Below are 14,219 nucleotides of genomic sequence, written 5' to 3'. Positions count from 1 at the left end.
ATCTCTGTATTCTAACAAGCTTCTGTTGATTTTGGTTTTCACGTATCATTATGTTTTAAAGGTCTGTCTGGGTTTCTCTCTGTTCCGTTGTATTCCGTAGTATACATCTGTGACATTTTAGTTCTCTGTTCTCAATGGTGGACGACTTGGTTGACTCCAGTTTCTTTCTATAATGAACACTGTTGTGAGGAGCACCCTTGTATAAATCCATTTATGGTCCCAGGTTTTATTAGTAGTCACTCTATGGCTTTCTCTAGTGGCTCAGTGGTAAAGAATCTGCCTGCTAATGCAGAAGACACGGGTTTAATCGCTGGGTCAGGAAGATCCCCTGAAGCAGGAAATGGCAATCCACTCCAGTATTCTTGCCTGGAGAATCCTGTGGACAAAGAAGCCTGGGGGGCTACAGTCAATGGGGTCACAAAAGAGTCGTACGTGACTGAGCGAGTCAACAACAGCGAAAGACAAAATGGTATATGAATGAGACTGGGATTGCTAGGGGAAAGGGTATGACCCATACATGAACTGAGTATTTCAGATCACTCTTTAGAATAGCTGTAACAGTCTATATGCCTACCAGCAGCACCTAAGAATTCATGTTTCTTCCCGTCTCTTTCCAGAATTTGCTTTTATCTCATTTTCTAACATTTACCAAAATGATGGGTATATTGTTGTTTCAATTATTATTTCTTTGATTACTAGTGCAATTAAACATCTTCTCATGTATTAGCCATTGTACCCATACGATCACTGTTAAGAGCTTCTTGTATGATCTTTCAGAGATAGGTTAAACATATACAGATATATTTACATGTCAGTTTTAAAAAATAAATGAATGCCACTTTTCTTATATCTCAAATTTTTACGTATTCGTGGATTCAGTTCAGTTCAGTTCAGTCACTCAGATGTGTCCGACTCTTTACGACCCCGTGGACTGCAGCACACACCAATTCCCGGAGCTTGGATTTACCTGGATTAGTATGTGGATTAATTTCTGACCATTTTGTTATACTAGTATATTTATCTATATATGTGTCAGGACCACTGTTTTAATTTAGAAATTTTACAGTATGTCTTAATACTCTTTTTCAGTGTTTTTCTGTTTCCTGGCTATTCATGCATGTTTATTTTTTCATATAAATTTAATTATCAATTCATCTAATTCCATAGAATAGCTTATGGTATTTCCATTGGAAATGCAATGAGTTTATAAACTTGGAAGAACTATATTCTTTTAATGCGAATCATCCTATACAAAAACAGGGAAAGTCTATTTGTTCATGTCTCCTTTTGTGTCTTTCAGGAGTGTTTTTTCAAGTTATTCCTAGTGTGAGTTTTGCACACTTCTTGTTAAGTTTATTCCTTTATGTTTAATCTTCTTTGCTGCTGTTGTAAATGGAGTTTTGTCTACCATTGTGTCCTACATATTGTTTGTATATATGAAGGCTAATGGTTTCACACATTGATTTTATATCCTTTCATGTTACTGAACTTTTTTATTATTTTAGTTAGTTGTATCATTGATTTTTCTGGAGTTTTTCTGGTAGGATATTATATTATCTTCAAATAGGAACAGTTTTATTTTTACTCATTCTTAAGCCTCTCATTGACTTCTTTTGTTGAATTCAGTTGACTAATACCTCTGAATAGTGGTGGTGATAGTACGTATCTTTCCTTGTTCCTGATTTTAGTGGAAATGTCTCTAGTGTTTCTCCACTAAATAAAATACAAGTTTTAGGCCTAAGGTATGTGTGTGAGTGGCTTTATCATAGAGATCTAGATATCTAGACAGAATATGGGAGCAGAAAGTAAGAAGAGATTTCTGTGAAGGCTACTCTCCTTTGTTCTTTCAAACTTTAGGGCAGGGAATTCCTTGGCGGTCCAATGGTTGGCACTCTGCGCTTCCACTTCAGGGGGCTGGGCTCAGTCCCTGATCTGGAACAGAGATCCTTCCTGCCACACAGTGAGGCCAAGACAAAAACAAACAAACAAAAAGAATTCTAGGGCGACAGCAGCAGGTCACACTCAAAAGACGGATTCCTCACATTTTGTCTTGGGAATAGCAATGAGATATGCCATTACAGCAAGTCATTGGAACTTGTATAAATTGTCTTTATGTGTTATTGTAATCAAAAATAAAAATTTTATCCTTATGTTTGGCTTGTAGTGTGTGCTGTATTTATGGAGTTTAAAGATCAATCATCCCAAAACATTGTTTCTGCTTCGAGGAAATCATGAATGCAGGCATCTTACAGAATATTTTACCTTCAAACAGGAATGTAAGTATAATCACTTCTTCGGAACTTTTTAGAAGTTACGCTTTAGCTCATCTCAAAGCAAATTAAACACACAAACAAGAAACTAATGGACCTCAAATGCTTCCTGTTCTGTTTTGTTCTTGTTTTGTTTCATTTTCTAGTGAGAACCTAGGCTCCACTATTTAAGCAAAATAACTTTTGAGTTTCCCCCATGGGAATATTTGGAAAACATTAAAAAGTCCAAAGATATATATTGTCCACACAATTACATCACTTAAAATTAATAACTATTAGCTCACTATTTCGGAGAAGGCAATGGCAACCCACTCCAGTACTCTTGCCTGGATAATCCCATGGACAGAGGAGCCTGGTAGGCTGCGGTCCATGGGGTCGCTAAGAGTTGGACATGACTGGGCATCTTCACTTTCACTTTTCACTTTCATGCATTGCAGAAGGAAATGGCAACCCACTCCAGTGTTCTTGCCTGGAGAATCCCAGGGATGGGGGAGCCTGGTGGGCTGCCGTCTTTGGGGTCACACAGAGTCGGACACGACTGAAGTGACTTAGCAGCGGCAGCAGCAGCTCACTATTTGAGATACAGATTTCCATTCTGTCTACATAAAAACCTATCCTGAAATAGTTCAAATCTATACATATGTACACACACACATAGCCATCCCGTGATGTCCCTGAGGAGTTGCTCCAAGACTCCCACAGATAGCAAAATCTGCAGATTATCAAGTTCCTTATGTAAAGTGGTGTAATGTTTCCGTATAACTTTCATACATGCTCCTGTATGTGTGTGCTAAGTCACTTCAGTCATGTCTAACTCTGCAACCCCATGGACTGTAACCTGCCAGGCTCCTCTGTCCATGGAATTCTCCAGGCAAGGATACTGGAGTGGGTAGCCATTCCCTTTTCCAGGGGATTCTTCTCTGCCCAGGGATCGAACCTGGGTCTCCCACATTGCAGGCAGATTCTTTACCACCTGGGCCACCAGGGAAGCAAATGTCAGTAAGGAGCTGCTTAAATAAGAGATAATACATCTTAAAAATGGAATGCTAGGCAACTGTTGTAAGATCAAGGTGGATATGTATGTCCTGATATGGAGAGATGTTAAATATGTTGTTAGGTGACCAAAGCCATTTGCAGAACATGTATAGTGTGATCGCCTTTGTAAATTACAAATATGTAAGGTACAGAAATAATTGGTCACAGTGATTACCTGTGGGGAGTTAGATCAGGAAGATTAGTACTTTTAATTGTCTTCCCCTAGACTCCTTGAATTAGCTTTTCATCACCGCCATGTAATACTATTAATATTATAACAAGGTTTTAAACTGGTAACTTCCAAATTATCCAACTGGGGCTGAAATCCTTAACTTTTTAAAGCATCTCAGGTGATTCTGTAGCACACTGCTAGTTAAGAACACCTGTTACAGAGGCTCGGCACATATCTACTATTTGTCATTTGAGAACCACTTCATTAAGTGATTTAAAAATTGGAAGTATTTTGCATTGTTTTTCTAAGCCAAATGTTGGAGTGGTTCTCATTATGTCTCTATTTCTTTACCTGGGAAAATTAAACAGTTCATATTAAGCAATTCTCAAAGGCCCTGGAATGCCCAATATTTAGCAATATACAAGAAATGAAGAAAGAGGTGTATGGATGCCTTTGAATTAAGATTCAGGGTTTTTTAGGTAAATTTAGTTTTTCCTCTGTTTTGTTCAGAGCTTTTTTTGATGAGTGTACTTGGTTCAGGCTATTTTTAGAAGATACAACAATAGTTTTGGGAAACATTTTGAGTCTGTCGTTTTGCACAGAATTTCTTATCTCAGGTTTTTATTTACTTTTCACATGCTTTAATTTTTTAGTTAAACCACGTTTTTCCCTCTCATCTACCAACGTACTCCTGATTCTAACCCTGCATCTGAAATGTAAATAAATCTTGGAATAAACACAAATTCAAGCACAATTTCAATTTTTTTTCCTATATAGGGAAAGAGCGTGTGTGCTGCTTTGCACAAGTGTTTTTACTGATAAGCTGATCTTTCTTATAGAGACACCGTGGCATTTAGAATCAGCACTTATAATGACTGCCAAGTGATGCTTAGTTCCAAATTTTGCAGCTGCAGTCTTGTTAATATTTCCAAAAGGGGCAGGTGGAGGCTTTTATTATATCAAGTTTTAAAGTACTTTATATTGCAGATATTTTTAAAGTTTCTTTCAAATCCAGAGATAAGTTTTTCAGAGATAATTTGATTAGCAAAGTATAACAGTTAATTTTTGACATATTATTTATCTTTGCAAAAACATTTCTTTATTGCTGTAATATTTAGAAAGCAAGTAACCTAGTGGTTTTATGATTCCATCTCATAGCTCTGGGTTCAAATTTCTAAAGTAAATTAATTTCTTTTTTCCAGGGGCCCTTTTTTGATGTGTAGTTAAACATTACTAAAATTTCAGGACGTTCCAGAAACTCCTATAATTTTGCTAATGAAAATAGTATTGTTATGACAAGTTGATTTTTTTTAATAAACAAATATTGTTTGCCATTGTTCATTACTTATATAAACATTATTTACAGTAGCAAGAGATTGGTGTCCTTAGATTGTTTTATATCCATAAAGTGAAATATTATGTAGGTATTTAAAAATTACAAAGCTCTTCATGTAATGATGTGGCGTGATCTCCAGAATATGTTTTTTAAGTCCAAAAAGCAGGAATTCCCTGATGGTCCAGTGGTTAGGACTCCATGCTTTCACTGCCAAGAGGCCGAGTTCCATCCCTGGTCAGAGAACTAAGATACAACATGCCACACATTACAACCAGGAAAAAAAGGTCCAAAAAGCAAGTGAAAACAGTGTAGATATGCTGCTGCTGCTGCTAAGTCGCTTCAGTCGTGTCCGACTCTGTGCGACCCCATAGACGGCAGCCCTCCAGGCTCCGCCGTCCTTGGGATTCTCCAGGCAAGGACACTGGAGTGGGTTGCCATTTCCTTCTCCAATGCATGAAAGTGAAAAGTGAAAGGGAAGTTGCTCAGCCGTGTCCGACTCTCAGTGACCCCATGGACTGCATGCAGCCCACCAGGCTCCTCCGTCCATGGGATTTTCCAGGCAAGAGTACTGGAGTGGGTTGCCATTGCCTTCTCCGAAGTAGATATGCTACATTTATGTAAAAAACAAAAGGCTGTTGTGAAAGGGAAATACACATATTTGCATGTATGTGCATCAAATATCTTACAAAGACACCCAGAAAACTAGTTGCCTAAAGGAGGGGCAAGAGACACTAATTTTGAAACTTTTTTTTTAACCTATTACCTTTTAAAAAAAAAAAACGAAAGCAAATAAAAATTAAATATATATAACCACTGTTTAGAGCAATTCATGGTTTTTTGCAAATAGTGTTGACTCTCAAAATTACTTTGAAAGAATATTGGTGAGAATTTTGTTTTGTTCATGTTCTATTATTGATACTGGTTAGAACTTGTTATCAGTGTGATCCTGTGACTGAGGTGCACGTTTACTTCATTATGGGATGTTCCTTACAATTTATCATGAAAATAAAACACTCAAGTCAGCTCGTTTAACCTTCAGTAACTATATATTTGGCTCTTTAGATTCTCCTACTAAATATTTAACTTAAAAAATAAAGACTGGGAGGAGGAGTATGGCATCATGTTAAGAGCATGAACAGGTTCAAGTTCTAGTTCCATTACTTACTAGTTGCAGCTTTGGACAAGTGAGCCCAGTTTCCTGAACTTTTTAATGAAGTCAGTGATAGTACCTACTTGATAGAGTTTCTCTGAGGATAAGATAAGGTAATTTTATTGGTTAACACTTACTGGGACTTCCCTGGTGGTTCAGGGTCTGAGACTCTGTGCTCCCAATGAACAGGGGCCTGGGTTCAGTCAGGGAACTAGATCCTGCATGCCATAGCTAAAGATCCTGCATGCTGTAACTAAGACCTGGTGTGGCCAAATAAGTAAGTAAATATTAAAAAAAAAAACCCAAACTTGTATAGTACCGACTTTGTGCCACACATTTTTCAAAGCATTTTACATATGTGAATTCACTTGATCCTCATAGCAACCTTGTAATGTAGGTGGGCATTATTGTTGGGCCCATATTATAGATGAGAACATGAAGACAGAGTTAAGGAATTTGTCCAAAGTACTATTGCTAGTAAGTGGTGGGGCTGAGGTTCAGGTCCAGGCAGTCAGGTTCCAGACTCCACTCCACTGTGTTTAAGGTGGCACAGGGACATTGTGAACCTTCAACAAATTTTAATAATAAAGATAATATAATAATAAATATTACTATAGAAAGATTATATATCCATCATAGAAAATGCAGTTAAACTAAATCATCTGCAGTCTAACCCCTCAGAAAAGAAGAATTGGTGTTTATGTATCTACTCAGAACTTTGAGAACATAAAAACGAGAACATTCTGTAACTCATATTTCGGCTGTGAGCTTAGTTTGATTCGTGACTTCCTCTTCCAATTTACAAAATGGGTTAAGACACTGTATTTCTTTCTTCAGACTTGGCATTCTTCTGGAAATAGGCTAAGGAATTGTTTTGAGTCATTCTTAGGGTTGAAAGGCAGTTTATTGGTGTAAAATGGTGTTTGGAGCATGAACTAGTATGTAATTAAAATCCTGCCTATATGCACCCTTAGGACTCTTACAAAGGACTTGCTTATTGATGTTGGCAACAAGGGGAACTCTGGCTCCATGGATTTACAAGAGAAAAAGTAAATCACTGGGCACAAATGAAAGGCTTTTTTTTCCCTTGCCTTTTTTCCCTTCAGAACTTTTTATGGCTATTACTGGGTCTACTTTTGAAATAGCCAAAGGTGAAGTATTCAGATGCAAAGGAGAATAGAAGGATGTAATTGCAAGCAGATACAAAGATGTAGAAGACATGGCTCTTGTTAACTTGGATGTTGTAATAGAGTCAGCATATATTGTGAAATAGATTTTAATTGCCTTTGTGGTAATACAGAATTCTTTAAAAGTTTCTAAAGGAACCCACAGACTCCCTTAATGTCCTCAAATCCTAATCAGTATTGGCAGTAAAGGGACAGTGCCCACCCTCGGGGAGGAAGAGTGGTCCACTGGTTTACACCTTCCCTTCAGGAATCTCTGCCCAGTCATTCCTGCTACCCAGGAATTGCACTCTGACCCACATCCGGACCCATCACCCTTCATTTTATTCCCCAAAGCCTTGCCAGGACCAGGCTCTGATACTTGAACTCTGACACTTTTAAAAGCATGGAGATGAGAGGAAGGCAGTAAACCCAGAAATCATTAAACTGGACAGTCTGACTCACTCGCTGTAGCATCGCCGTCTGGGCCCTTGTAGGCTTTCTGTCATCTTCATGAAATCATGGAAGAGGTGGAGGAGCTCACAGTTCTGTAGGGCTGCCTGCCTGTACAACTTCTGGCCGTGTCTACCAATGTGCACCTCCTAGAATACTGGGTTTTTGAACCCAAGGCCAAAGAACAAGAAGATGTTCCCTCTCTCTTTAAACTAAAGCCATCTTCCAGCTTGTTATTGTTTAGTTGCTCAGTCGTGTCCAACTCTTTGCAAGCCCATGGACTGTAGCCCACCAGGCTCCTCTGTCCAGGGAATTCTCCAGGCAAGAATACTAGAGTGGATTACTATTTCCTTCTCCAGGGGATCTTCCCGACCCAGGGACTGAACCTGCGTCTTCTGCATTGGAGGAGGATTCTTTACCATCTGAGCCACCAGGGAAGCCCTCTTCCAACTTCTCAACTATTACCTGTTCTTTCATGACCTCTCATGACCTCAACTATTATATATCATGACTAGATAACTCAGCCCACTGGAGTATTTTGGTTGCTGTTCTGTAGCCTCAAAAACAACCACCACATTAAAATACAGTTCACTAAGATGAACGTTTTTACCTAAAAGAGCATAGGACATAATTTGCTTAAAGACCTTAAAAATCCTGAGCAAAAATATTACTGACATTTTATTGATGACTCCTAAAATTTCAGTTTCTATTTATATATTTTCAATACCACCAGGAAGGCTTTTTAGAACCAATAAAATACTCAGACTCACGAGCGACCATGGGCCATGGGTGCTTGTCATCTATCCTAAAGAGCGCAACCCAGGAGGCAGCGCCAGGTATCCGTTTTCACGGAGGAGTCCTCTTGGGAGTGCAGAGTCCATGCCTCAGTCCAGAGGTTTCTTGCCTTTTGCCTTCCCTTCCCCCAGTCTGCTCCTAGTCACAGCTCAGGTGCGAGGAAACAGAAGAGCCTGGCAGGTATAGACCACGGGGTCAGAAAGAGTCAGACATGACTTAGCAACTGAGCACTGAGGTGATGAGGTAGTTTTTTACCATAAACATCATTGCCTAATGACACAGGTGATTGTATTCACTTTATCAGGTTTCCAGGGCAGCAGAACTAGCAACTTATTCCAAGGTCACGTTTGTCTTTAGAAAAAGTTGGAGATTTTGTCTACCCTTTATCCACAACTTTCCAGAAATATCTTTACAAAGATGATTGTTTTTGAATTTGCCTGCATTAAATGGCTTTGGAGTAGCTTTATAATCATTTGGCCTGTATCCTTTGTCAGGAATGATAAATTCTGTTTCTCCTCCTTTGTTTTCCCTTTAATAGGTCGAATCAAATATTCTGAACAGGTGTACGATGCATGTATGGAAACATTTGACTGTCTTCCTCTTGCTGCCCTCTTAAACCAGCAGTTTCTGTGTGTACATGGAGGAATGTCACCTGAAATTACTTGTTTAGATGACATTCGGAAAGTAAGTAAGCATTCATTAGTCTCATGGAGTAAATATGCTTTTAATTTTGTTTTTTATTGCAGTTAACTAATATGTCTTTATTGCTGAAAAATTTAAATATGGATAACTAAAAGTAAGAAAAACAAATCACCAGTGATTTTTTATTGGGCAACAGCATCTATTAACATCTTTCCTGTATATCTTCCAGTAAATGTCTAATTTTTAACAAAACCTGGCTTTTACAAACTAGAAACATAACATATTTTGAGTATAGTCCTGAAACTTTAAATTATATTGCAATAAGGAAAGAAGGGATGACAGAAGATAAGATGGTTGGATGGCATCACGAACTCGAAGGACGTGCGTTTGCAGTCCATGCGGTCACAAAGAGTCAGACATGACTGAGTGACCAAACTGAAGGAAGGAAGAAAACCAGGGTTCTAATCCCTGTTCTGCCATTAATTATGTGATAGGAAGTGAAAGTGTTCGTCATCCAGTTGTGTCTGACTGTGACCCAATGGACTGTAGCTCAACAGGTTTCTCTGTTCATGGAATTCTCCAGGCAAGAATACTGGAGTGGGTTGCCATTCCCTACTCCAGGGGATCTTCCTGACCCATGGATTGAACCTGGTTTACCTACATCTCAGGCAGATTCTTTACTATCTGAGCCTCCAGGGAAGCCCCCATTAATTGTGTAACCCATAGCAAATCACTTAACCTCTTAGATTTTCTTCTCTGTAAAATGAGGAAGTTGAAATGGGTGGGCTGAGGACTCTTCAGCTGTGAAATTCATTGACTTTGACTTTTTAGATGATAGAGTTTAATTGCTATACTTGCCTTCGTTGGTAATCATGATTTTCAGGGATTATGTATCTTCACGATTGAAAAAAGGCGGTCAGTCTTTTTTCAATTATATTGTTCTGCATCATCGTCTTCTCTCCTCTGCCTTTGTATTCTCTTGTTGTTTAGTGGCTAAGTCATGTCTGACTCTCTGCAACCCTGTGCACTGTAGCCCGCTAGGCTCCTCTGTCCAGGGGATTTGCCAGTCAAGAATACTGGAGTGTGTTGCCATTTTCTCCACCAGGGAATCTTCCCGACCCAGGGAGCAAACCTGCATCTCCTGCATCGGCAGGAAGATTCTTTATTGCTGAACCGCAGGGAAGCCCCACGACAGAATATTATGAATAGCTATATACCAACAAATAGGGCAACCTAAAATAAACGAATTTTTAGAGTCACACAAACTTCCAAGACTGAATCATGAAGCGAGGTATTCTCTTACCTCTCTTACACAGGTACGGAAACTAAAAAATTTTCTGTTTGGAGAACTATTTTCTCTGACTTGAAGTTACTATTTTCAGGGTAAGAGGGTAGTAATAATGCACAGCCTTTTCTGCTGCCTTGTTATTAAATAAACAGCTGGTAAAGAATCCGCCTGCAATGCAGGCAACCCCAGTGCAATTCCTTGGTCAGGAAGATCTGCTGGAGAAGGGATAGGGTACCCACTCCAATATTCTTGGGCTTTCTTGATAGCTCAGCTGGTAAAGAATCTGCCTGCAATGTGGGAGATCTGGTATTCAGTCCCTGGGCTGGGAAGATCCCTGGAAAAGGGAAAGCCTACCCACTCTAGTATTCTGGCCTGGAGAATTCCATGAACTATATATAGTCCATGGGGTCACAAAGAGTTGGACACCCTGAGCAACTTTCACTTTCACTGTTTTACATAGTGACACTTTCACTGTTTTACATTGTGAGTCTCAAATTTTACAATTCTAAATCAATTGTATTAATAAAAAGCTCCCCTTTCATTCAGTAGGAGTCCTTTTCTTGGCATTCAGCTCTCCTAGTTACTTGGTGGGTGTGGTTTCTTTTGTTTCTCTGTTTTCACTTTTTAACTAAAGCACCAGTGACCAATGACTAGTAATCAGTTCATTTAATAACTTTGAAATGCCTCCACTGCACAGAATGGAAAGGATGAAACCTTTTGCAAAAAAAACCCCTCAGAACTAGCATTCTTTAAAATAAATCTCCATTGGAATGAGATAAACAATGAACAGAGCCATTGAAAAACCCTTGCTGCTCTCATGGTAACCTGGACTTACCTAGGCAATTGAAATAAACTTTACAGAGTCTTTCTCATAAATAGTATGTTTCTATAGTGATGGACTTCACATTCTAATTAAATGAGCACCACTTTTAAGATGAGGATGTAAGGAGATCCTTTTCTACCATAGGGATATAGATATTAATTAAAATTTATTACCAAAACCTAGTAAAAACAGTGCATCTAAATTTTTAAATGTTCATTTTCATCCTAAAGGAAAATTCTTTAGGGGTTACTGCCCACTCTCCTAATACAGTCTTATGGTTGGAAGGGTCTTTTTTTGACCTCTACCAGGGCTTCCCTGGTGACTAAGCAGTAAAGAATGCGTCTGCAGTGCAGGAAACTAAAGAGACGAGGGTTCAGTCCCTGGTCGGGAAGATCCCCAGATGGAGGGCATGGCAACCCACTCCAGTATTCTTGCTGGGAAATGCCATGGACAGAGGAACCTGGCGGGTTACAGTCCATGGGGTCATAAAGAGCCGGTCATGACAGAAGCGTCTGAACGTGCACATGCGGTTTCCAAAAGCTCTTTTGCTTTCATGATTTCTCTTCTTTTGGCTTTTGCGTGTCTTCTAGTTAGACAGGTTTAAAGAACCTCCAGCCTTTGGGCCAGTATGTGACCTGCTTTGGTCTGATCCCTCGGAGGATTATGGCAGTGAAAAGACCTTGGAACACTACACCCACAACACTGTCCGAGGGTGTTCTTATTTTTACAGGTAAGCTAATCCTCAGTTAAGATTAGATGGGGAAATAATGGAAACAGTGAGAGACTTTATTTTCTTGGGCTCCAAAATCACTGCGGATGGTGACTGCAGCCATGAAATTAAAAGACACTTGCTCTTTGGAAGAAAAGCTATGACCAACCTAGACAACATATTAAAAAGCAGAGACATTACTTTGCCAACAAAGGTCCATGTAGTCAAAGCTATGATTTTTCGAGTAGTCATGTATGGATGTGAGATTTGGACTATAAAGAAAGCTGAGCACCGAAGAATTGATGCTTTTGAACTATGGTGTTGGGAGAAGACTCTTGAGAGTCCGTCCCTTGGACTGCAAGGAGATCAAACCAGTCATTTCTAAAGGAAATCAGTCCCGAATATTCATTGGAAGGACTGATACTGAAGCTGAAGCTCCAATACTTTGGCCACCTAATTCGAAGAACTGACTCATTGGAAAAACCCCTGATGCTGGGAAAGATTGAAGGCAGGAGGAGAAGGGGACAACGGAGGATGAGATGGTTGAATGTCATCACCGACTTGATGAACAAGAGTTTGAGCAGGCTCTGGGGGTTGGTGATGGACAGGGAAGCTTGGCATGCTGCAGTCCATGGGGTCACAAAGGGTTGCACAAGACTGAGCAACTGAACTAAACTGAATCCTCGGAAAATGAGAAGAGGAAGTTGTAATATACTTTATCAAAATATTTTTAACTGCATATTTGGTATCTTGAATCTGTGTCATTCAGGGACTTCTACTTAATTTTTTGATTAATAAAAGGAAGAAAACGCTTTTCTTCCTTTGCTTGTTTTTTATACTTTATTAGGTGTTATGCCCTAATAAGTGTAATATACCAAACACAATTGAACACAACATCTTGTAGTGTTTAAGTGTTGTTGTCTGACTCTACATGATCTAGATTATTTGTTCCCAAACATCCACTATTGACTTCTTGAAAAATAAAAGATTTCTTGGTTCTTCTGTCAGAGATTCTGGTTCAGTAAGCCTGAGACAAGGGAATCCTGTTATTTTTTTAAAAGCTCTCTAGCTTTTGGAACTGCTGGTATTGGCAAAGATATAAAAAGAACAGGACATTGTGAACTAAGCCCAGGACATTTCCTGGAAGTTGATTGTTGTCTTAAATCTCCTATGTGAGCTTTTATTGTGCTTTGCCACTCCAAACTAGGGAGGTTCAGGGAAGTTTGAAGCCTACTTTTTAAAAAATTCCAATATTTTATTCCAATAAATCATATCTGTATTTAGTACCCTAAAAATCTCTGATAGTTGCTTAAGATAATGCATTCATTAAAGGAAATCTACACACAAAAAGAAACCTCAGTTTTCCCATAGTTTTAACATTCTTCTAAGTAACTTTTTCATTCTATTCTGCCAACTTTAGCAGTGACTAATACGATGGAATCATTTAAATTTTACTTCTCTTTACATTGCTTAAAATAAAGAGCATAAAGTCTTTTATCTTTAGGAGAATATAAATTGGTACAGTTTCTGTGACAGTCAGCTTGACAATATTTCTCAATTATAAATGGCCTTGGCCTTTATTCCAGAATTTCTACTTCTAAAGTGTAATCCTGTGGCTATTATCATTCATGATCTTGGATCCTCATTATTCACGAATTCTGCTTTGCAAATCTGCCTGCTTGTTTTTATTTGTAACCCCAGAGTCATACTCACAGCAGTCCCGGTCACTCACAGACATTCGTGTGTACAGAGCAATGGAAAATGTGGGTCACCCGTTGCACGTTCCCGCTGAGGTTGAAGGCACAGTTGCTCTGCCTTCTTATTTCAGCTCTCACCCTGTAAGCAAGTATTTTTTCTGTGCTCTATTTAGTGAAACATTTCCCACGTTTTTGTTGGTGTTTTGCTGTTTAAAATCACCCCAAGCATAGTGCTGAAGAGCTATCTAGTGTTCTTAAGTGCCAGGAGGCTGTGGTGTGTTAGATAAGTTTCATTCAGGAATAAGTATGGCCCTGTTGGCCGTGAGTCCCATGTTCATGAATCAACACTGTTATCTTCAGTCAGGGTCTTTGCACGGAAACACATATAGAACAAGGCTGTGTGTTGATGGGTTTATGAAACGTTGTGACCAGAGGCCCGCTGGACCCTGGCCGTGTATCTCCCCTCGGAGCAGTGGTTCAGTGTTCTGTCATTCCGTTCTGCAGCAACTCTATGTGGAACACAGCTGCTGCAAGTGATGGGGATCCACTGTACTCGAAAATGTGTAAAATGCATGTACAAGGTTTTCCTTCCTGCATTGTTTATGCTGAAGGATTTTAAACAACCGAAACATTCAATAGAAGACTAGTTAAATAAATGGTTGTACATCCCGACAAAGGAATATACC

General features: G+C 39.2%; 1 protein-coding gene across 4 annotated transcripts in view; it reads left to right on the top strand.

Moving 5' to 3' along the window:
• Nucleotides 1–14,219, top strand: part of PPP3CC (protein phosphatase 3 catalytic subunit gamma) — an 81,109-nt gene that overhangs the window by 40,077 nt on the left and 26,813 nt on the right. For all 4 annotated transcript variants that reach the window (XM_043927276.1, XM_043927278.1, XM_043927277.1 and 1 more), the window contains exons 4-6: nucleotides 2,165–2,276; nucleotides 8,913–9,058; nucleotides 11,718–11,857. In XM_043927276.1, the coding sequence (XP_043783211.1) occupies nucleotides 2,165–2,276; nucleotides 8,913–9,058; nucleotides 11,718–11,857 (398 nt within the window). The remainder of the gene's footprint in view (nucleotides 1–2,164; nucleotides 2,277–8,912; nucleotides 9,059–11,717; nucleotides 11,858–14,219) is intronic.

The sequence above is a fragment of the Cervus elaphus genome, chromosome 16 (genome assembly GCF_910594005.1).
Source record: "Cervus elaphus chromosome 16, mCerEla1.1, whole genome shotgun sequence".
NCBI lineage: Eukaryota > Metazoa > Chordata > Mammalia > Artiodactyla > Cervidae > Cervus > Cervus elaphus.
This window is presented reverse-complemented; position numbering and strand designations above follow the sequence as displayed.